Genomic DNA, 24,619 nt, shown 5'->3' with positions numbered 1-24,619 from the left:
CTTTCTAAGGCTGTGGATGCTTCGGTGTGTCAGGCCTTTCCCTTTTCCCCATACAAAGACAGAATAACAAGGAGAAAAGCTGGCACTCAAAAATCTACCATATTGTAATGCCATTGATAAGCTAAATGAGCAGATAGCACCGACTAGGCACATAGGAGGCATATGGTGCCTCAGCCACTACAGCCTGTTGCAGGGATAACAATAGGCTGGCCTAGACAGTGAGGGACAAACACAGCCGAACAAATGGTCGTTAGTCCACATTTCTACAGCAGGGAGGGGTAAAAGCAAACGTCTGGATTTGCATTTCTTTCCCTCTACAGGTGCATGAAGTACTAAACCAGATGTCAACGGACTGAAGAACAGGACTGTTTGCCCATGGTGATTCAACAGCTTCATATGCACTGGCGTAGCACACAATCCCCGCAGCCCGCGCAAGGCCCACAAACCTTTGGGGTTGGAGTCCAACCAGAGGTTGGGGACCCCAATTTAGATTTTTTGGAATTACAGGAAATTTGGAACATTTTCTCTCCGACTCATGGCAAAATGTGTAAAATAGCATGAAATTAGCTATAAAACTGGAAATGTTTCTCTCTGCCACATGGCAAAAAAAAAATATCCACACAAAGAAAACTGCATTTTTGTTGCTCAGATCTTCCGGGGGCCCCGCGAAACTGCACTACGCCACTGTCCATACGCTCACAGCCTAAACACAGCAAAGATAATAAAATACCCTCTTTCCCTCCATCCCTCCCTCCCTCCCCTCTTCCCCACAGTCCTCCACTCCCAGAAGTGAATTTTGCACCTCCCCCCATCCCTCTGATTTCAGAAGCGGTTTGAAGTCCCTCTTGGCTAGACAAAATATTTATTTCAAGCTTTATTTTCAATCTAATAACTAAGTCTACTTTTAGGAAAGTGATAATTACATGAACTTTACTGACATACCAATGATCAGACTGAAAAACAGTTTCATAACATATCACGTGGGAAAAAATCATGACAAGTAAACCTGAATACTTGAAGACATTTGATTCAAGTCAGTATTTCACTAAAGATATCTCTTAATTATCTAAATGAGATTAGATGTTTCACATTATTGTGTCAAAATAAGCAGGTTATTAAGATTTGATTAAGCATGATCAAAACAAACTTCTAATCTAATCCATGGGCTCATGGAATAATTGCATTCTTATTTTCTCTGATGAGAGAATGGTGATTAAATTAAACGAAACACTATATTTATCATAGCATTCATAAACCAAATTACAAAAGATTTTCAGCTGCTTCTTGGAGTCATGAAATCACAGGAGGGTTAGGGGCTGTATTACACACCTAGATGAATGAATCATTAACGAAGGCAAAGGCCCTCTGTAATATATGGACTTTCACCTTCACACATAATGTACCAGATAAAATAATGAAAATATATATTATTTTTTTTATATGGAAATCTCAAAATAACTTCTAAGGAAAAGTCCTTCGGTGGTGAATATGATTGCAAAACTGTTTACAAATCCAAATACTACTGTAAACAGAAATATATCACACAACAATAATTTTCCCAGGCAATACATTACTGATTTGGATACAACATTACATAATCGACATGTTATATTGTACGAATAAAATGTGTACTTACAGATGTCAAAGGGCCAAATGAAAACCCGAGAATGCAACAAGTCCTCTTTACTTGTATGCTTTTTTTTGCGCTAGGAAAGCAAAATATCCTTGACGGCAACTCCCTGCCTGTTGGGGGGAAAACACAAAAATGTTGATCAATCAAAAGTGTCTGAATAACTTGTATCATGTAAAAGCAACAATATGTGTTCTACAGTAATTGTACGACGATATACTGTGACGCCGTGGCACTATCCAAAGGAGTCTTCAGATTATTATAATTATTATTTTTAAATGTCAAAGATTTTCATGCAATGTCGGACGACGTCTATGCACAAAGTGAAAGCGACGGATCTCCGATGTCGGCTAGTTCAGCCAGCCAATATGGCACGCTTGCAGTTTCTACAATCTATTTCACTAGGGGCCTAATTCTATTAGATAGGCTACATCTTTTTTATATACTCTAGTCAGCCTTAAATATTTATTTTCCAATTAAATCTGACCACTTTGATTTTCCAGTTGCCTACTAACGCATCACAATAACTTCTCATACAAAGTAGTTGCAAACTTACCTTAAACACCTCTATTATGGTTAATTGTCACAATCAACGCTGTATTACGATTTTGCTGTAAGAGCTGAGATGTTTTTTCAGAACTGCCAAGGTTTTTTTCTCCAGACCAGCCGGCTAGTGCGTAAAATTCGCGGCGTATCTACAGGGATGCGAAGTATGCGCGGAATGGGAGCAGGAATGAAATGAACGCAAAGATCGAGTTTTCGGGGCGGGGCGTGAGTGGCGTCATTGTAAACTCTGAAGCCACTGAGCCAGACGGGTGGGAGGGACTGTACACATTCAACAAAACAACAGTAGTGCGCCCAAACTTCCTTCAAAGAACAAACGAAAAATCTGTGGATATTATACATAGGCTATCCACTAACTCTCTTTGATATTTCTGTTTAGAAAAAAAGATAACTTAGATTCCAAGAATGATCCATGAACTAATAAGACTGTTGGTTGGCATTATATTCTTTCCAAATAGACAGTATTTTGGAGATTTCTTTTTTACAAAAATGAACAAACTAGCTGTAGGCATTTATTATGTAGCCGAAAATAGAATGTTCCTGTCAGAGCTGATTTTCAAGTTACCCAGCAATGCACCATAATTGTTATTATCATGGCATGTCTGTTTGTGTCAAGTCTATAACCTTCTCTCCTGCAGCATGTGGATGGAACTGTACCTACAGCTGACCTGATGACCAAATCATTATTTTTGACCATTCCAAAAGGCTGTAAGGTCATAAACCGAGAAGGAGTGTTTCACAACCACTTGTTTGCAAACGTGTAAAAGCCAACTTATCTTTCAAGGAGATAAGTCATCACAATAGATTACAGATATTTTTTTGAATTAAATGTTTCTACCTCTACCTAATCATACCAACATTAATGAATGAATATGCACCCTTTCTGGTGCCTTGTGTAAGGCAGCACTGCCTCAGACTTTTAAGAAGTTGTTTTTTTTAACTCATCCCAGCTCAGGTTCCAGCCCTGGGGCTCTTCAGCCATGTCTTCAGATGAGGAGGGTCTTGGCACAAAGCTAAGAGGTATTCCTGGGTCATGACCTGAGTCAGCAGCCACAACCTGACACCAGGGCATCCTGACCCCTCTCAGAGCCAGTCTCTTTATCCACAGCAGGGGACAGATAAGATTGTCCTCCCATTTCTCAAATCGCTCAGCAATACAGGCATGAACACATTCACGCTCACACACACACACGCATGCAAACAGAAGCGTGTGCGCACGGACGCACAGAGGATATGATGCTGCATTGCCAATATAATACACATGCAGAGCAATTTTCATGGAAACCAGAAACATTACTAAAAACTGTGATGTTCAAGTAGAGGCCCTTGCCTCTCCATCATAAGTGTGTTGATGGTTAATGTCTCTGCTGGCTTAAATTGACCCCTCTCACCCTGAGGTCAGGGGTTAAATTGGCCTGATTTACTACCCTATACCGGTGTCGTGTGACCTCTCCTAATCCATCTCCCAGAACAGCAAAGAGAAAAGAGAAAAGACCCTGGGAATTAAATACTTAGGGGGATGAAACACATGGAGAACTTTATATATTGTATAATAAACTTTATATTGTATAATAACAATTTCCTTCATTTCCTCTTCTCTGCCTCGGCCCGTGACAGTCCCTTGGCCACAGTATCATGAAGTGGCTACATGTTTTGAACATCATTTGCCTTCGACAGAAGAGCTGGTAAATTAGATCTCAGCATGTGAGCAGTCGCCATCTTGTGGTCAGAGGAAAGCAGTGTTGATGGGGGTAAATAGAATGACAGGAAGGGATGCAGCAATGCTTGAGCATCCAAATGCTTTCAGGTCATTGGCAATTGAGCCTCTGGGACAGTAATTTCAATTTGAGCCATACAGTGATTGAGCATAGTTTCATTTCTTATTTCTTCCAGGCAAGATCAATTCACTTCACTATTACACTGTCATTATACCAGAAGGTCATCTGACGGGACATAAATATGACAGTTGTCAATGGGAGCAGATTTTATGACATGTAAACTCTTCAGAGTGAATGCAGGTCATATAACCCACTCTTTCTATAACTTAGATGGCGCCTGCATTCACTCTGCACATTCATGTATTATAAATGGTCTAATAAATGGGACATTTGAAGCGGTTGATGTCAGTATACACATACAGTGCATCCGGAAAGTATTCAGACCCCTTGACCTTTTCCACATTTTGTTACGTTACAGCCTTATTCTAAAATTGATTAAATTCCCCCCCCCCCTCCCCCTCCTCCTCCCCTCATGAATCTACAGACAATACCCCATAATGACAAGGCAAAAACAGGTTTTCAGATTTTTTGCAAATCTATAAAACATAAGAAACTGTAATATCACATTTAAAGAACTACTCAGACCCTTTACTCAGTACTTTGTTGAAGCACCGTTGGCAGCGATTACAGCCTCGAGTCTTCTTGGGTATGACGCTACAAGCTTGGCACACCTGTATTTGGGGAGTTTCTCCCATTCTTCTCTGCACATCCTCTCAAGCTCTGTCAGGTTGGATGGGGAGCATCGCTGCACAGCTATTTTCAAGTCTCTCCAGAGATGTTCGATCGGGTTCAAGTCTGGGCTCTGGCTGGGCCACTCAAGGACATTCAGAGACTTGTCCCGAAGCCACTCCTGCGTTGTCTTGGCTGTGTGCTTATGGTCATTGTCCTGTTGGAAGGTGAACCTTTGCCCCAGTCTGAGGTCATGAGCGCTCTGGAGCAGGTTTTCAGCAAGGATCTCTCTGTACTTTGCTCCGTTCATCTTTCCCTCGATCCTGACTAGTCTCCCAGTTCCTGCCGCTGAAAAACATCCCCACAGCATGATGCTGCCACCACCATGCTTCACCATAGGGATGGTCCAGACATGACGCTTGGCATTCAGGCCAAAGAGTTCAATCTTGGTTTCATCAGACCAGAGAATCTTGTTTCTTTTTTGAGTCCTTTAGGTGCCTTTTGGCAAACGCCAAGCGGGCTGTCATGTGCCTTTTACTGAGGAGTGGCTTCCGACTGGCCACTCTACCATAAAGGCCTGATTGGTGGAGTACTGCAGAGATGGTTGTCCTTCTGGAAGGTTCAGACATCTCCACAGAGGAACTCTGGAGCTCTGTCAGAGTGGGCATTGGGTTCTTGGTCACCTCCCTGACCAAGGCCCTTCTCCCCTGATTGCTCAGTTTGGCCGGGTGGCCAGCTCTAGGAAGAATCTTGGTGGTTCTAAACTGTTCTTGGGGACCTTCAATGCTGCATATATTTTTTGGTAGCCTTCCCCTGATCTGTGCCTCGACACAATCCTGTCTCGGAGCTCTATGGACAATTAATTCGACCTCATGGCTTGGTTTTTGCTCTGACATGCACTGTCAACTGTGGGACCTTATATAGACAGGTGTGTGCCTTTCCAAATCATGTCCAATCAATTGAATTTACCACAGGTGGACTCCAATCAAGTTGTAGAAACATCTCAAGGATGATCAATGGAAACAGGATGCACCTGAGCTCAATTTAGAGTCTCATAGCAAAGGGTCTGAATACTTATGTATTGATTTTAATAAAAAAATTAGCAACAATTTCTTAAAACCTGTTTTCGCTTTGTCATTATGGGGTAGTGTGTTGATTGATGAGGGAAAAAATTAATTTAAATCACTTTTAGAATAAGGCTGTAATGTAACAAAATGTGGAAAAAGTCAAGGGGTCCCAAATGCACTGTAAATACATGAATGTTTGTGCACCAATTGTCTCTCCGATTCATAGTCCACAGGCCTGCTTGTGATGTTATGGGTGAATGCCTCAGCCTTCGATGTTGGCCCTAGTTTCTTAGCAGCATGTTAAAATCCCAACACTTGAAGGAGAGAGAGGGTAGCCAGGTCACATGACCCATAGCGAAACGGGTCTAACAGTGCAGACATTGTGTGCGTTTCTATTGGTGTTTAGCGTACGTGTTCAGCTTTTCCCAAAAATGAATGATCAATCCTCACATGCAAATAAAGGACGCCAAAGGTATTAAATTATTTTCTTCACATCTCCGCCAATGGTCCCTTCTCTCTCCTCCGCTCGCTACACTCTTATGCCAGCTAAAGGTGAGGTGTGAGAGGCAGATGCACTAACACTAGCTCTGCTGTGAGGAAAGGTAATGAAAGGAATACAAGGGGGAGAGGGATGTAGAGAGGGAGAGAGAAAGGGGTAATTGCCCTCTAATGGGGAGAACACTAGTATTCAAGGCACCTTACACGAGCAGTCAATTACTCTGCTGTCGTTTCCTGTTATTTTCTCTCTATAGGGTGGAAGTGTACTCAAATGTACTGAAAGCTCTCACTCCCTTAGCTTTAGTGATAATAGTTCAGTAGTGAATGTGTCAGAGGTAGAGCAATGGGTCATTGGAAACTAACGTTATTATGGTTGTAGTGGCTTCATACTAGGCCGACTGCCATTTAGCTTGATATCAACTGAGAAATAAAGCACAGCTCTACCCTATTCTTACAGGGACATCCAAATATCATATAGGTTACACTAACAGACATGACCTGGTACATCGGGTTACTTTAACCTTTAAATGATCAAATACAGAAAGAATCTTGTTTTCCTGCTGTTTCCCCAACAGTGACCACCTGCTCCCAATCTTTAATAGTATTGTAAAGGTCACTCAGCTCTATATGACAGGCAAGGCTGAGACCCGCTACAAACACTGTTCTGATCAAACCTCAGCTTTCTAAAATATCATATCCTGTTCTGAAGAGGGAGAGGAGAGTTTGAGACCGCTGGTAACATCACAGTAATGGAATAACATTCAATCACCACAATATCCACAGACTGAATGTTTTATTTCAGAATTAACAAATGAGTAATACAAACTACGGATTAATTAACTCTAAATGTACCTACAGTAATCAAAATACAAAAGCTTGTAGTGTATATCATTTGAAACAGTGTTTGCACAAACCCCAATTCTCACACATTTACAAATCTTTAATACCTCTGCATTAGTGAGGGAGGTCACACTTTATTTGGATAGTCCAGATAATTTGTTGATAGTATGACCACCTGTAGAGCATCTACAGATGGTCATACTATCAACAAAACTATCTGTTGAAAAGCAAACGCTTGCCAAGGTTACGTTTATGGTTTGGTATAAGGGTTAGGATTAGTAGATAGTTGAAATGTTACATATAGTCTGTAGAGCAGTGGTCACCAACTGGTCAATCTCCATGGCATTCCTAGTCAATCGCCAAACATTTCTGTAAAAAAACTCAACGATAAGCCTTGCGTTCCTATTTTTTTGTATTAGTCTTGTGCTGTTGGTGGTAGTTGCACCCGATTCAGCTGCCCTGCCCGCCGGTTAGGCGATGTGTTCCCATTTTGAACCATTTCATGTCCCAAGGTACAAAACTCTGCCTTCCGGCAGGCCTGGGGGGAGCAAATCAAGTGCAGCATAGGCCTACCACTGGCCAATCGGATGGCTCAGATTACCATGTCTGCAGTAATGTAGCAGGCGTAAAAGAAAGCTACAGTAAAGTTGATACTGTATGATTTCTAAACTTTTAAAACCATGACCAGAGAGAGACTGTCAACGAATACAGCAAAGAGCTGCTGTTTTTATGAGTGAGTTCATGTTTAAGTTTTTACTCACTTAGTTTTCCCTAGTTCCACTCGCGCTAAAACCAGCACTGCAGCAGCAATTAATAAGTAGGAAAGTGCATCGATAGGCTTGCATTGTTATTATTAGCGGCTTGTTTATTTCTTTTTAAATATCAAGGAATACTTTCTCTGGTCACAGGAGTTACAACATGAATTTGTGCATGAGGCAGAAATAATGCGGTGCGACTCAAGTTTTGCCATCAGCTGGAAGACGGGGTCCCTTTTTGGTCAGTGTCAGTGGAGGAAAGGGAGAGCGGAGGGATGTTGAGAGGCGGACCCTCAGTCTGCTGCTCTCTCCCTCCGCTGAGACTGACCATCAGATGCAGGCACCATCAGCCCAGTAAACAGAAAAAAGCAAATTATTTCAATTTATGCGCAGTCAGCTGTGCTTCACAAGTAATACAACAACATAACTATTACTGGTGTGATCCTATAGCCTACCTCAAATGTTGAAATATATATATATATATATATATTTTTAATGGTCTGGGAAGAACAACAATGCATTGGCAAGGCAATTCAAACAAAGCCAATATGCGGTGATAATGTATTGGGCCTATAGCTTACGGCACAAACCTCATTACTACAGTACTGCTTTTAATAGGTTAATGTTGCATAGGCTTCCGTTTTTCTACGGTAAATCTCGGCTTGCATTTTGACTCCGAAACTGATCGACTCAAAAAACTTTGGTGACCACCGCTGTAGAGCATCTACAGATGGACTATCCAAATAAAGGGTTACCGTGAGTGATAGCTTCCATTTCTTTATAAGATTATTACTTTAACATTTCAACATTTAGGAATTTCATTTCGGGGTCATTAAAACATTTATCATATATGATACATGCAAAACCGTTTTGAGAATAAAGTAAAAGAGCATATTCAATCACAGTCAGTACTTTAAGTGGTGTCTTCCTAATAACGGCATGCAGTATGTGTTTAAATAAAGGCACTTATCTACTAATGAAAGTAGAAAATGGCTAAGTGAATGAGAAGGTCAGGTGTACATGAAATCAAAATAAATATAGGTTAACAAACATTTGTTTAGTAGATAAATGAAACAAGCTTTAGGGATGGAAACATTAATCACTATACCAAACCTTTTGAAATATTACATTTTAAGAATCAAAAATGGGAATTATCATCAATAAAAATATATAATTAAAATACCAATCATACAATCACGAAGTAAAATCAAACTAATATGCATTAATTTAAGAAACAAAAACAGATACAGTATTTAGTGTATTTTCAAAATGGCAAAACGGCACATACAATAGTTATTAATATGGAACATACATTATTTGGAATAATGGAATCTATAGACAATTATCATAATAGCAATGCTGAATGTCCTGAATTGGTTCGTAGTGCTCTTTGCAAGGGACAACTTCCCTTGTATCATGTAATTGTGGAAAAATGCCTGAAGCGTTTTAATGTGGTACCCCATAAAATGAGTCCTCCCCAACACTGCATATTCAGTCCACATTTCTGTACCTGGTGAAGAGGTTGTACAGCACCCTCAGCGTTGACTTGAGGTCACAGTTCACAATATCTGGGAAATAAGGGAATTAATAATCATATTTGAAAAAACACATATACAGACACCAATCTCTCTAAAAACTGAGATACAGTTGAAGTCAGAAGTTTACATACACTTAGGTTGGAGTCATTAAAACTCGTTTTTCAACCACTCCACAAATTTCTTGTTAACAAACTATAGTTTTGGCAAGTCGGTTAGGACATCTACTTTGTGCATGACACAAGTAATTATTCCAACAATTGTTTACAGACAGATTATTTCACTGTATCACAATTCCAGTGGGTCAGAAGTTTACATACACTAAGTTGACTGTGCCTTTAATCAGCTTGGAAAATTCCAGAAAATGATGTCATGGCTTTAGAAGCTTCTGATAGTCAAATTGACATCATTTGAGTCAATTGGAGGTGTACCTGTGGATGTATTTCAAGGCCTACCTTCAAACTCAGTGCCTCTTTGCTTGACATCATGGGAAAATCAAAAGAAATCAGCCAAGACCTCAGAAAACAATTGTAGACCTCCACAAGCCTGGTTCATCCTTGGGGGCAATTTCCAAACACCTGAAGGTACCACGTTCATCTGTACAAACAATAGTACGCAAGTATAAACACCATAGGACCATGCAGCCGTCATACCGCGTTCTGTCTCTTAGAGATGAACGTACGTTGGTGCGAAAAGTGCAAATCAATCCCAGAACAACAGCAAAGGACCTTGTGAAGATGCTGGAGGAAACAGGTACAAGTATCTATGTCCACAGTAAAATGAGTCCTATATCGACATAACCTGAAAGGCCGCTCAGCAAGGAAGAAGCCACTGCTCCAAAACCGCCATAAAAAAGCCAGACTACGGTTTGCAACTCCACATGGGGACAAAGATTGTACTTTTTGGAGAAATGTCCTCTGGTCTGATGAAACAAAAATAGAACTGTTGTTTGGCCATAATGACCATCATTATGTCTGCAGGAAAAAGGGGGTGCTTGCAAGCCGGAGATCACCATCCCAACCGTGAAGCACGGGGGTAGCAGCATCATGCTGTGGGGGTGCTTTGCTGCAGGAGGGACTGGTGCACTTCACAAAATAGATGGCATCATGAGGAAGGAAAATGATGTGGATATATTGAAACAACATCTCAAGACATCAGTCAGGAAGTTTGGTCGCAAATGGGTCTTCCAAATGGACATTGACCCCAAGCATACTTCCAAAGTTGTGGCAAAATGGCTTAAGGACAACAAAGTCAAGGTATTGGAGTGGCCATCACAAAGCCCTGACCTCAATCCTATAGAAAATTTGTGGGCAGAACTGAAAAAGCGTGTGCGAGCAAGGAGGCCTACAAACCTGGCTCAGTTACACCAGTTCTGTCAGGAGGAATGGGCCAAAATTCACCCAACTTATTGTGGGAAGCTTGTGGAAGGCTACCCGAAACATTTGACCCAAGTTAAACAATTTAAAGGCAATGCTACCAAATACTAATTGAGTGTATGTAAACTTCTGACCCACTGGGAATGTGATGAAAGAAATAAAAGCTGAAATAAATAATTATCTCTACTATTATTCTGACATTTCACATTCTTAAAATAAGTGGTGATCCTTAACTGACCTAAGACAGGGAATTGTTACTAGGATTAAATGTCAGGAATTGTGAAAAACTGAGTTTAAATGTATTTGGCTAAGGTGTATGTAAACTTCCGACTTCAACTGTAGATTCAATACAAGTAAACATATTTTCTAATAGAATTCCAGCAGGATGTGGTATAAAGGAAATGGTTTGACCATGAGAAATGATTCAGGAACAACACTTCCAACAAAAAAGTACACTGAACATGAATGTGTTTCAACACGCATTAACAGACACTACTACATAATACTAAGGACAGACTAGCAAAGACGTTACGTAAACACACACAAAACCCAAAAAGTTAACATATCCACAAAGGGGCTTGGTGTGTAGTGCTTTTACTTCAGCAAAGTGTGGTATTTACGATTCACTGAATGGATTTGTATATTAGAAGAGCATACAGCCAATTCTCTCAGAGCAGTTCGAGTGGAAGAGAAGTTTGGCTTTATGTGAGAATACTGCCGTCAGGGCTTATTGCCTGACGGAATTCTCACAAAGAAAATACTGACATTAAATTAGGCATCAAATGTATTGCGCCATCATGGTTTTGCACCAAATTTCCATAATCAGTCTTCTTTAAAATAAGAAGAAAAGGATTTTAAAAAATGTACAAATAATACAAAACAATTGTCCATGGCAACTATACAACAGCATCCTAAAGGAGAACACCTACCTTCAGGTCTAGGTTTGGGTCTCTCCAGACCTCCGTCTTGCATCAGCTCAAAGGAGAAGGACACGTTGTGCACCTGCATGAGAAAGACAATGACAGCAAAATTACACAACAGAAGAGCCAGCCACCACAGGTAGGCCTAGAGTATGAGGAAACGGCTCCCAAACCATAACACACCTATACAATTCACACGAGTCATTACAGTTCCCCTACCACAGGTTCCTAGGTGTGCAAACATCAGCTCAATAAACCCATAAGCCCTTTCCAGCTGGACAAACAGTCACTCTGCACCAGGCAAAAAGGAAGGGGGAGGGGTTTCTGTCAGAATGTGGTTGTTGTTTGGTTGAGTTGGTTCATGTAAAAGTGAGGTACTGAGTGTCAGTACAGCACGTGGGAAGTCTTAGAACAGATCAGCTAGGAGGTGAAGGCAATGTAGGAAATATGGAGTGGGTAATTAGTAGCCAAATCTTAAGAGAAAGAGAGAGCTTGAGAGAGAGAGAGAGAGAGAGAGAGAGAGAGAGTGAGTGGGAGAGAGAGAGAGACAGCGAAAGAGAAGGAAAAACGAGAGCGTGTTAAATCAAGCAATACCGAGACCGACCATTGGAGGATTCCTTCAGGCGAGTACCAGGCACTCCTATATAGCAGCTGTCCCTGAAAGGACCCCTTGTCCCTGCTCCTCCACCTCTCCCTGCATTAGCGCTAATCTCTTGGCCACTTATTGATTTTCTGTGCAGGAGCAGATTACAGATGCTGCCTGGCGGGTGGGTGCCCACTGCCTGGCACAGCACAGCCTGCTGGAGAGGACCCAGGCTCAGGCCTGACAGGGCGTCCCTTTAGAAAGCCTGCTAAGAATAGCAGTCAAGAGGCTTTGGGTTGCATACTGTCTGTCTGACAGTATGGAATAATCTTCATGATAAATACTAATATCAGCAAATATAATTCATAACTTTGAAGGATTAGCCATCTTGAATTGAACATAATGATGCAAATGATTGAATTCTGTTGTATTCTAATGGATTCCTATAACAATTAGGGCCTGCAAATATTACAATTTGCTGGAAATGTATGAAATGGAACAAAATAAAGACTAATGTGTTCACTGTTGTACTACACAGAGCAAAGATAGAATTTGGAAAAATGGCGAGTAAATGTCAACATACCTGTTGGTCAAAGTTCTCAGGAGTCAGGAAGAAATGATAGAGTGGAACAAAGTAGCCCTCCAGCAGTCCCATCAGCAGAACCAGGTACACACCGTCAGCAAACTAAAGAACAAACAAACAAGGTTATTCATATCAATATACAAGATGAGGTATGATTCTCATTAGATAATTCTAGCTCATACTGTACCTGTGTGTCCAGTTCAGCCACCTCCAAATTGAGCTTGTTCAAGTGTTTGTTCACAAAGGTGATGAGAGTCTGTGGAAACAGCAGTTATTTCTGTGAGGCACACCAACAGTACAACAGAAAACCCTCTACTACAAGTATGAACAAATAACACACACTACCTTTTTCACCACATTGAGCTTGTCTGGAGCATGGTCAAACAGGGTGTCGAAAGCATCTCGCTCTTAATGGACGGAGAGAACAGTAATACCGTTACTCAAAGAAACGAGGTAAAAAGTGACAAGGTTGTCATATACTGAAAACTGTGCTATTAAGAAAAAAAAGTTTCAATTTCACTGTGACTGATGAGAAAATGCATTAGTAGAGAATAAACCCAGTAGAACACATACCATGTCTCCCAGATAAAGCCCTGAGGGAAAAGAGAAAGAAGAATAAAACAAGATACAGTGGGGAAAAAAAGTATTTAGTCAACCACCAATTGTGCAAGTTCTCCCACTTAAAAAGATGAGAGGGGCCTGTAATTTTCATCATAGGTACACGTCAACTATGACAGACAAATTGAGAAAAGAAAATCCAGAAAATCACATTGTAGGATTTTTTATGAATTTATTTGCAAATTATGGTGGAAAATAAGTATTTGGTCACCTACAAACAAGCAAGATTTCTGGCTCTCACAGACCTGTAACTTCTTCTTTAAGAGGCTCCTCTGTCCTCCACTCGTTACCTGTATTAATGGCACCTGTTTGAACTTGTTATCAGTATAAAAGACACCTGTCCACAACCTCAAACAGTCACACTCCAAACTCCACTATGGCCAAGACCAAAGAGCTGTCAAAGGACACCAGAAACAAAATTGTAGACCTGCACCAGGCTGGGAAGACTGAATCTGCAATAGGTAAGCAGCTTGGTTTGAAGAAATCAACTGTGGGAGCAATTATTAGGAAATGGAAGACATACAAGACCACTGATAATCTCCCTCGATCTGGGGCTCCACGCAAGATCTCACCCCGTGGGGTCAAAATGATCACAAGAACGGTGAGCAAAAATCCCAGAACCACACGGGGGGACCTAGTGAATGACCTGCAGAGAGCTGGGACCAAAGTAACAAAGCCTACCATCAGTAACACACTACGCCGCCAGGCACTCAAATCCTGCAGTACAAGACGTGTCCCCCTGCTTAAGCCAGTACATGTCCAGGCCCGTCTGAAGTTTGCTAGAGTGCATTTGGATGATCCAAAAGAGGATTGGGAGAATGTCATATGGTCAGATGAAACCAAAATATAACTTTTTGGTAAAAACTCAACTCGTCGTGTTTGGAGGACAAAGAATGCTGAGTTGCATCCAAAGAACACCATACCTACTGTGAAGCATGGGGGTGGAAACATCATGCTTTGGGGCTGTTTTTCTGCAAAGGGACCAGGACGACTGATCCGTGTAAAGGAAAGAATGAATGGGGCCATGTATCGTGAGATTGAGTGAAAACCTCCTTCCATCTGCAAGGGCATTGAAGATGAAACATGGCTGGGTCTTTCAGCATGACAATGATCCCAAACACACCGCCCGGGCAACGAAGGAGTGGCTTCGTAAGAAGCATTTCAAGGTCCTGGAGTGGCCTAGCCATTCTCCAGATCTCAACCCCATAGAAAATCTTTGGAGGGAGTTGAAAGTCTGTGTTGCCCAGCGACAGCCCCAAAACATCACTGCTCTAGAGGAGATCTGCATGGAGGAATGGGCCAAAATACCAGCAACAGTGTGTGAAAACCTTGTGAAGACTTACAGAAAAAGTTTGACCTGTGTCATTTGCCAACAAAGGGTATATAACAAAGTATTGAGAAACTTTTGTTATTGACCAAATACTTATTTTCCACCATAATTTGCAAATAAATTCACTAAAAATCCTACAATGTGATTTCCTGGATTTTTTTTCCTCATTTTGTCTGTCATAGTTGACGTGTACCTATGATGAAAATTACAGGCCTCTCTCATCTTTTTAAGTGGGAGAACTTGCACAATTGGTGGCTGACTAAATACTTTTTTTCCCCACTGTATAAAAGCTCCATTTGGTCTACAAGGTCAGCTCACAAAGAATTGAATTACATTTCTACATCAGCCTACTTTACATTTTAGTAATTTAGCAGACGCTCTTATCCAGAGCAACTTACAGTAGTGAGTGGACACATTTTCATACAGGTCCCCCGTGGGAATTGAACCCACAACCCTGGCGTTACAAGCACCATGCTCTACCAAGTGAGCCACACGGGACTGCTCTACAACTCCTATTGATACGTTCATATCAACCTGATACAGAGGAATGTTGATGGTGAATACAGTAATGTTGTTGGGGTACATAAGAGGTTAACCTTACTGAACATTAACAAAATGGATGTGTCCACTGGGCATTGTCACGGATGTTGAGTCAAGGGGCTGCTGCAACATGCCAACAGCTCTCACCCATAAGAGGGCCAACAAGGAATGGTTTAAACACGCGCATACGGCACCCTTTCTCTTCATGGTGTAATCTCTGATGGCAGTGGCAGGGCAACAGTTCTGGTCATATGATAACAGCCCTGTGACCGTGATCATAATATGAGCGCTTTGCTTGCCCACTTATCTCCCCAGCTGCTCTGGACCTGCTGGACCGCTCCAACCTCAGCTGGGGCTGTGCTAGACTGGCAAGAAACCACCACATCCCGGTCTATACAATGGTCTTCTGTGTTCATACACACCAGTGAAATAATTGTGCTTGAAAACCTATTAATAGGATGCAGTTATTTCATAAAGGCTACAGAAGGGATTGCATTTGAGAGATGAAAATCAATATTAAAGTACTTAATATTGTGAATAAGAGATTGCATTGTGTTTTTGGGGAAGACAGTGATATAATGTGGTGTACTGTTGTGCTGAACCTCTCCCTATTTCTGACATAACATAGCTCTCAGACTGAGTGAGGAGGAGTGTGTTCTCTCAATGACTGGTTCATCCCACCAGTGAAAACGTGACATACTCTGTATTGCCTGTGATCTCCTCCTGGATCTGGCGAGATTGCAGAATCCCCTCCATTTTCTGAGAGAAAATAAAGAAAAAAGGGAAATGAAACAGGAGAAAGAACAGAGTAAATGAGCATTTTTTTTTACGTCAAACATAGCCGGTAGTAACTTGTGGAATAGAAACCGGCTGGAATGCGGTTTTAACCAATCAGCATTCAGGATTAGACCCACCCGTTGTATAATTTGACAAAGTACTGTAGTATTGTAATTTATCGTAAAAACAGCATTTATAAGAATGTAACGTGTAACAAACATGTATATGTGTACTATTCGCCAAGCAAAATAAGAGGATGTACAGTACCTGAACCACCACTACTTGGATGGACACATGATCAGGAAGTCTGATTGGTGCTCTGAAGTGCTGAGACAGCGCCACCAACAGGTGAAGAATGGCCACTATACTCTTAGCATGGACCGCTGGGGCAAGAGACCGACAGAAACTGGGATTTGCTTTAGTTTTCAATGGTTGGATGAACAATCAATGAAGTAAACAAGGTTTTGATTCCTGCCTAATAAAATGCTAAATTAAAGGAGAGTATCTAAAAGCCCTCTGATATCGGTTTGATCCTCTCAGCCTAAAAGGATCAGAACAGAGGTGTGTGTTACATCTCCCGTAAGTGTTTTCCCCAGCTTAATAGAAAAGGTTGAAAGCAGGGAACAATGCATTGATTCGGTTAGAGCTTGGGTGACAGAATTCTGCTGTAAATTCAATCAAAAACTCCATAATTTCATTCAAGTGTTCCTCTTTCGTGATGTAGTCATGCATTCAACTCATTGATTTTGTTTTGTTTTTGAAAAGGAGATGAGCAGCCAGCAAAGTAATAAAGAAATAAAAAAATATAGAACACCAGAGTATGTACAATCGTGTGTGCAAGGATGTGCATTGATGTCCGAGTGAATAAAACAGTGTGTGTTGTTTGAAGTAATGTCTGTTGTTGTTAGAATATCGCAAACAGATGTGGCAGTTTCACCGCAACGGATTCCAACTTGAATTAATATGTACAGTGAGGGAAAAAAGTATTTGATCCCCTGCTGATTTTGTACGTTTGCCCACTGACAAAGAAATGATCAGTCTATAATTTTAATGGTAGGTTTATTTGAACAGTGAGAGACAGAATAACAACAAAAAAATCCAGAAAAACGCATGTCAAAAAGGTTATAAATTGATTTGCATTTTAATAAGGGAAATAAGTATTTGACCCTTCTGCAAAACATGACTTAGTACTTGGTGGCAAAACCCTTGTTGGCAATCACAGAGGTCAGACATTTCTTGTAGTTGGCCACCAGGTTTGCACACATCTCAGGAGGGATTTTGTCCCACTCCTCTTTGCAGATCTTCTCCAAGTCATTAAGGTTTCGAGGCTGACGTTTGGCAACTCGAACCTTCAGCTCCCTCCACAGATTTTCTATGGGATTAAGGTCTGGAGACTGGCTAGGCCACTCCAGGACCTTAATGTGCTTCTTCTTGAGCAACTCCTTTGTTGCCTTGGCCGTGTGTTTTGGGTCAATGTCATGCAGGAATACCCATCCACGACCCATTTTCAATGCCCTGGCTGAGGGAAGGAGGTTCTCACCCAAGATTTGACGGTACATGGCCCTGTCCATCGTCCCTTTGATGCGGTGAAGTTGTCCTGTCCCCTTAGCAGAAAAACACCCCCAAAGCATAATGTTTCCACCTCCATGTTTGACGGTGGGGATGGTGTTCTTGGGGTCATAGGCAGCATTCCTCCTCCTCCAAACACGGCGAGTTGAGTTGATGCCAAAGAGCTCCATTTTGGTCTCATCTGACCACAACACTTCACCCAGTTCTCCTCTGAATCATTCAGATGTTCATTGACAAACTTCAGACGGGCATGTATATGTGCTTTCTTGAGCAGGGGGACCTTGCGGGCGCTGCAGGATTTCAGTCCTTCACGGTGTAGTGTGTTACCAATTGTTTTCTTGGTGACTATGGTCCCAGCTGCCTTGAGATCATTGACAAGATCCTCCCGTGTAGTTCTGGGCTGATTCCTCACCATTCTCATGATCATTGCAACTCCACGAGGTGAGATCTTGCATGAAGCCCCAGGCCGAGGGAGATTGACAGTTATTTTGTGTTTCTTCCATTTGTGAATATTCGCACCAACTGTTGTCACCTTCTCACTAAGTTGCTTGGCGATGGTCTTGTAGCCCATTCCAGCCTTGTGTAGGTCTACAATCTTGTCCCTGACATCCTTGGAGAGCTCTTTGGTCTTGGCCATGGTGGAGAGTTTGGAATCTGATTGATTGATTGCTTCTGTGGACAGGTGTCTTTTATACAGGTAACAAACTGAGATTAGGAGCACTCCCTTTAAGAGTGTGCTGCTAATCTCAGCTCGTTACCTGTATAAAAGACACCTGGGAGCCAGAAATCTCTCTGATTGAGAGGGGGTCAAATACTTATTTCCCTCATTAAAATGCAAATCAATTTATAACATTTCTGACATGTGTTTTTCTGGATTTCTTTGTTGTTATTCTGTCTCTCACTGTTCAAATAAACCTACCATTACAATTATAGACTGATCATTTCTTTGTCAGTGGGCAAACGAACAAAATCAGCAGGGGATCAAATACTTTTTTCCCTCACTGTATATTTCTGGACTACTTCACTCAAATCAGTTCATCCCTTCAACTCTCTTCCCTTTTCTCATACATGTATGCTAATGATAAAACACAAGTTTGAATGCTATTACCAGTATTATCATATTCTTGTTAAAAGCCTCATAAACATCAAGGCAAACCTAAAGTGCTTTACTGAAATGTACTGTATAGACAGACATTCCTTCTCCATTAGAGAGAAAACTCAATGACCAGTGAGTCAAGTATGGACTCGTAACAAGCTGAAGCCCCCATGTATTCCATCTGTCTGACCACTTGGGCTCACTCAATAGCTACTGTATGCAGAGTCTCTCTCACCAAAACAGTCCCTCCATGTTTCAGTCTATCTGAACATGTCCAATAAGAACGCTTGTTTTCATTTTCTGTTGTGTAATGTTTTGCTACGGTGTGCCCTAATTAATACGACCTAGTTCTCAGCCTCTACTTACAGTCCACATTCCATTTGATGCTCCTGGCAGAGACCTTGATGGAGTCGTTGATCCTCTCCAGCACCGTCTGCAGCTTCTGTTTCTGGGCGATCTCCGACTGGGTCACCTCAGCTACATTTAGCTTCTCCCCCTCCAGCTTCTCTGAAACACATATACAAAGAAAACAGCATGTATTAATACAGGCATTTGATGCATTGCACAAGATCCATTCCTGTCAATGAGAGAAAGGCCTGAGAGAAAATGGTCAGAGGGAGAAGGTGATTAGTAGTAGAGTGGGAATAGTGATCCTTTAAGTTTGATGGAGAACCATTAAGGGACTTGTTCCTCACCAAAGAGTTTCTGCAGAACCTGCCCGTCGTAAAGATCCTCAGCCAGGTCCTTCACGATGATCCTCTCTCCCACCAACACATCATTGATCCAGTCGATCAGCACCTTCTGGAGTTCCTGTAGTTTCTGGTCATTCTTGGAGTTGGGGTCGACCATGGTGCGGACCTCATTCTCATCTGTAGGAACAGAAAGCAAGATTAGGTATAGCCAGTGTCAAGGCATCTCATCTTCTATGGCCAGGGCTCTCAGATGGGGACTGTACTGTACTTCCCTAGCATGGTGTCCTCTGGGTCCAGTTCGTATTGGGTGGGGCTCAAGGGCAGGTTGATGGCGTTCATCCCCTCCTCCTGGAGCTCAGACACTGTAGGGTGAGAAGAAGCGAGAGATGGCGGAGTTCAGAGAGATACCACATCACATCCCTCACAATGCATCCTCTCTAACGCATAGCAAAAAGGAGGCACAAACAGTAGCCACTTAGAATCTGTGATGATTCTACGAAAAAGTATTTCTACAATTTAGGCTACTACATGTTTATTTTTGCTCAGTATTTTGCTGCTCTTAGTATCAGTTAAGTTTTGCCACTATGGCTAATCCACCAGACATAAGCACGGAGGGTCAGGGGAAACGAGAGGTTGTTGTTAAGGCGGGGGACAACTACTAGGATAGGGACCAGCACATGATAGCACTGTAATAGTGTTCCCACACCATTAATACACTAGCTAACTACTACCATAGCTATTTTGTCAAAATAGCCTAGTGCTAACACAGGAGCCTGGCTTTGCTTTATTTATCATGTCTAATATGGTATATTATTGAGGTGTAGTGGTTATTTCTGTAAGTAGTTTCACTCACTGGTCTTTCCTCAAGTAATATTTTCTTATAGGCTGCTGCACATTGGAAAAACACTGCAATTTTATCTCAAGTCCAGGGAGTCCTCCAGACAGGCATTTCCTCAGTCTACTACTTACTGGCCCTCATCAGTACACTCCTCCTCCCTAGGCTATATCTCACAACAGAGGAGACATGTTCTAAAGGGGAAGATTCTTCTGTATTCTTAAATCAATAGCAGCAGCTACAATTGATTCTTAGTCAATATCACGTTTTTCTCCTTAGCTCACTGCACTGCCTTAGCTTTCGGTGTCCCCGTTCCTAAATCAGCTTATCTGATCTGACACTGTTCTCAGTTAATCAAGACAATATACTCTCCCCATCTGTTAGTAGCATATGTATTACACAGAACTTCCTGGTTTCCCATCAACCCCTGCCCTGCCCCAGCAGGCATTTCACCATACTGCTGTGTCAGTGACACCTGTAGTGGTGTGAACATCCTGTGCTGGATTTCTCAGCATTCCTTCCAGTGAAGATGACATCCTCTTAATCAACACCATCAGCAGCCCTGCTTCTGACCGCCTGTACAGCATCATATCAAGACGAAGGAGAATATCCTGTGTCTTGACAGCATGACATACAGTGCCTTCAGAAAGTATTCACTTGTTCAAGATTTTGTTGTGTTACAGCCTGAATTTAAAATGGATTAATGGACATACAATTATCTGTAAGGTCCGTCAGTCGAGGAGTGAATTTCAAACACAGATTCAACCACAAAGACCAGGGAGGTTTTCCAATGGCTAGCAAAGAAGGGCGCCTATTGGTAGAAAATAATGTGTAAAAAAATTAATAAGCTGACATTGAACATAAAATAAAATAATATTTGTCACATGCGCCGAATACAACAAGTGTAGACCTTACCTAGTTACAAGCCCTTAACCAACAATGCAGTTCAATAAATAGAGTTAAGAAAATATTTACTAAATAAACTAAAGTCAAAAATCTAATCAAAAAGTAACAAGACAATTACATAACAATATCCCTTTGAGCATGGTGATGTTACTAATTACACTTTGGATGGTATATCAATACACCCAGTCACTACAATAATACAGACGTCCTTCCCAATTCAGTTGCCGGAGAGGAAAGAAACCGCTCAGGGATTTCACCATGAGGCCAATGGTAACTTTAAAACAGTTACAAAGTTTAATGGCTGTTATAGGAGAAAACTGAGGATGGATCAACAACATTGTAGTTACTCCACAATACTAACCTAATTGACAGAGTGAAAAGAAGGAAGTCTGTACAGAATACAAATATTCCAAAACAGTTATCCTGTTTGCAACAAGGTACTAAAGTAATCCTGCAAAAAATGTGGCAAAGCAATTCCCATTTTGTCCTGAATACAAAGTGTTATGTGTTTTATTGGATTTGCCCCAAACATTACTGAGTACCACTCTCCATATTTTCAAGCATAGTGGTGGCTGCACCATGTTATAGGTATGATTTTAATTGCTAAGGACTGGGGAGTTTATCAGGATACAAAAATAAACAGGATGGAGCTAAGCACAGGATAAATCCTAGTTCAGTCTGTTTTTCACCAGACACTGGGAGATGAATTCACCTTTCAGCAGGACAATAACCTAAAACACAAATCCAAATCTACACTGGAGTTCTTACCAAGAAGACAGTGAATGCTCCAGTTGATTTAAATCTACTTGAAAATCTATGGCAAGACCTGAAAATGGTTGTTTAGCAATGATCAACAGCTAATTTGACAGACCTTGAAGAATTTTGAAAATAGTAAATGGGCAAATGTTGCACCATCCAGGTGTGGAAAGCTCTTCCAGACTTACCCAGAAATATTCACAGCTGCTTCTACAAAGTATTGCCTCAGTGAATACTTATGTAAAGTGATATTTATGGATTTCATTTTCAATGAATTAGCAAACATTTCTAAAAACATGTTTCCACTTTGTCATTATGGATTATTGTGTGTAGATGAGTGAGAAAAACCTATTTAATAAATTTTTAATTCAGGCTGTAACACAACAATATGTGGAATAAGTAAAGGGGTATGAATACTTTCTGAAGGCACTGTATGCCTTCTCTCAGAAATAATTGGATGACTGATAATTGCATGCATCAGCATGTGCCTACAGAGAATAAGAGAGGTACTATCACTGCCCTCTCAATCACCCCTTTAAAATGATCTCCATACACAATGTCCTCTTGACCAGCAGTGATTCACACACAGAGCATGTGATGCTGTGAGTTGGGGCGCTAACCCTATCTCAGACCTGCTACAGAGACACTGGGTCTCCTATCCTTCATATGCACTGATGTGAAGGAACTGGATGGGTGAAAGCAAGTACGTGGTAGGTATCTCCCACACATTGCTTTCACCCATCCTGCGACGTCATCTGTGTGTAAATGAAGGAAAGGAAAGCAGCGAAGGATGCCACTTTAGATTATTGAAATGCAGCCAGTGTTTCTCCTTCCACTCCTCATGCTCCAGCAGTGGGTAGGTGAACACGAACAGGCTGTCTTACCTGGTGGGCAGAGTGCTCCACAGCCCATCTCTCCCTCTGAGTTTCCAGCATCTTCCCTTCACCACAGGGACTCTTCACTGACTCATCCTCTCCTCCAGCCTGCTCAACGTCCACTGTCCTGTCTCTAACACTCTGTCTCGCCCTTTCCCCATCCTTTCCTCCCTCTCTCGCCGCGGTCCAATCAACAGGCTTGTTCAAGGACGTGCCCCCTCTCTTCCTCCCCTTCGTAAATATCAGAGTGTTTCAAATTAAATATACTCCCGCAACACGGGTCCAGAGAAGCTTTCCATCAAATCACCAGGAACACACTGCGGACATCCTGGCCACTGTGTGTGTGTATGAGGGAGAGACGGGATGGGGCTCAGCTGTAGTGTGTCAACCACTCAGCCCTGTGATCCGTGATTGATATAAACCAATCATAACACAAGTACAGGGCCGGACAACCACATTTTGGGGGCCCCCTGGAGGTCGGGGGCACTCTGAACAGGTCAAACAAAGAGGGATCATTTCCACTTAATGTGCAACTTTAATTCATTTGATGATGAACTTGAGGAAAAACAATGGATGGAGCAACTCATTCATTTATAGGTTTGTTAATCCTGTAGCAGTGAAATTAAGGACACATACTAGCAGTGCAGCTACTCCTGGAGTTGTGTTTGCTCTTACCTCATTCCTGAGTAATTGCATCTGAAGTAGTAGCATACCCTACATGGCAACCATAGTCTGCAGCTACAGTAAGTAACTCTACTAGGCACTGCATGCGCCCCCAGGCTGCCCTGCAGGCCAACTCGGGTCAATGCAATACAACAACGTTGAAATACAAGACATCCTATTATTTGAGTGTGTAAGCTAGTTTACAGATATTTAGGCCTATGTAGTATCCTACTCCATTCTGATCTCTTCAATGAATTTGCAGTTTGGAAAGACGGCGAATGCGATATTCCTTTACAAATAATGAATTGAGAGAATCAGACTGACGAGTAGACAATTGTTGAGGCGTGACTTCATTACACAACGCATTTTTTGCTCAGATTGAAACATTGTTGTAGCGACTAGCTAGTTAAAATGGGCTTCCATAAAATACGCATTTTTTGCTTGTGCTTGGCTGATAATGTGTTTTACATACATGCTACTTCACGCAGGTAAAGTTTAGAAATGTTCGTGACAGTATTGTTTTGATCAGAACTGTACCTTCTTTTGCCTTCTTTCTTCTTACTAAAGTTCCTCCAAGCTTTCCCAGGAACGAGTCATCTTTCTTTCTGGAAGAGGGTGATTTCGGAGTCGTCGGCGACGGAGACGATGGCGACTTTTGCGGCGAAGAAGCCATGATACAACTTATCCAAAAGTACAATCAATATTGTAAAAGTTGAGTAGGTCTCTGAAATAAATAGATTTTCAAGTCAAGTTCTGCTCAAATCAATTTTCACTCCCTAAAGCGGAAACGGAATTTCAAACTTTCATCCAGCCTTGAATCCCTTCCTTCCTTGTTCCCAGATTCTTCTTCTTCTTCTTCTTCTTCTGTGGGTTTTATTGCGGAATACAACCCAAAAGGTGTATTGCCGCCACCAACTGAACGGGTTAAAACCAAAACAAGCTAAAAAGAAAATCCATATGTAATACGGAAACTAACTTAATCCACCCAAATAATAATAGTACATTGACAAAACAAATCTCCATATATCCCGTCTCAGGCTCTAGGGCCTGAGAGGGTGGTACGGCTTGTGACAATATTCCATGTAACTCCTTCACCAAGAAATCTTTCAGCCCCAGGAACCCCTCCGCCTCATCCACAATGATTTCTATCTTCCTCGACCTTCT

General features: G+C 41.6%; 2 protein-coding genes across 4 annotated transcripts in view; both read right to left on the bottom strand.

Annotated features, from left to right (window-relative positions):
* Positions 1–2,339, bottom strand: part of LOC311137748 (transcriptional enhancer factor TEF-1-like) — a 41,061-nt gene extending 38,722 nt beyond the window's left edge. For all 3 annotated transcript variants that reach the window (XM_084172324.1, XM_084172323.1, XM_084172325.1), the window contains exons 1-2: positions 2,187–2,339; positions 1,637–1,743 (exon numbers count right to left, since the gene is read on the bottom strand). The gene's annotated coding sequence lies outside the window, so the exon portion shown is untranslated. The remainder of the gene's footprint in view (positions 1–1,636; positions 1,744–2,186) is intronic.
* Positions 2,340–6,982: 4,643 nt separating this feature from the next.
* LOC311137719 (alpha-parvin-like) lies at positions 6,983–24,241 on the bottom strand. The gene is made up of 12 exons (XM_084172277.1): positions 23,993–24,241; positions 19,684–19,782; positions 19,424–19,597; positions 19,095–19,235; positions 16,331–16,446; positions 15,987–16,045; positions 13,372–13,391; positions 13,144–13,205; positions 12,986–13,054; positions 12,799–12,900; positions 11,642–11,714; positions 6,983–9,369 (listed from the first exon to the last, which is right to left on the bottom strand). Exons 1-12 carry the CDS (start codon positions 24,126–24,128, stop codon positions 9,293–9,295), a joined length of 1,128 nt encoding a protein of 375 aa, XP_084028403.1. The 5' UTR covers positions 24,129–24,241; the 3' UTR covers positions 6,983–9,292.
* Positions 24,242–24,619: the final 378 nt, after the last annotated feature.

Source organism: Coregonus lavaretus (assembly GCF_964263955.1).
Source record: "Coregonus lavaretus genome assembly, chromosome: 11".
NCBI lineage: Eukaryota > Metazoa > Chordata > Actinopteri > Salmoniformes > Salmonidae > Coregonus > Coregonus lavaretus.
Note: the sequence above shows the minus strand (reverse complement) of the source record. Positions and strands in the feature narration are given on the sequence as shown.

Bases quoted from the DNA above. Each gene is read 5' to 3' on its own strand.
- LOC311137719 (XM_084172277.1), bottom strand. From the start codon at position 24,128: ATGGCTTCTTCGCCGCAAAAGTCGCCATCGTCTCCGTCGCCGACGACT. The intron at 19,783-23,992 runs GTACAGTTCTGA...CTCACCCTACAG, and splicing joins AAGAAAGAAGGCAAAAGAAG to TGTCTGAGCTCCAGGAGGAG. The intron at 13,392-15,986 runs GTATGTCACGTT...CTTTTCCCTCAG, and splicing joins GAGATCACAGGCAATACAGA to GGCTTTATCTGGGAGACATG.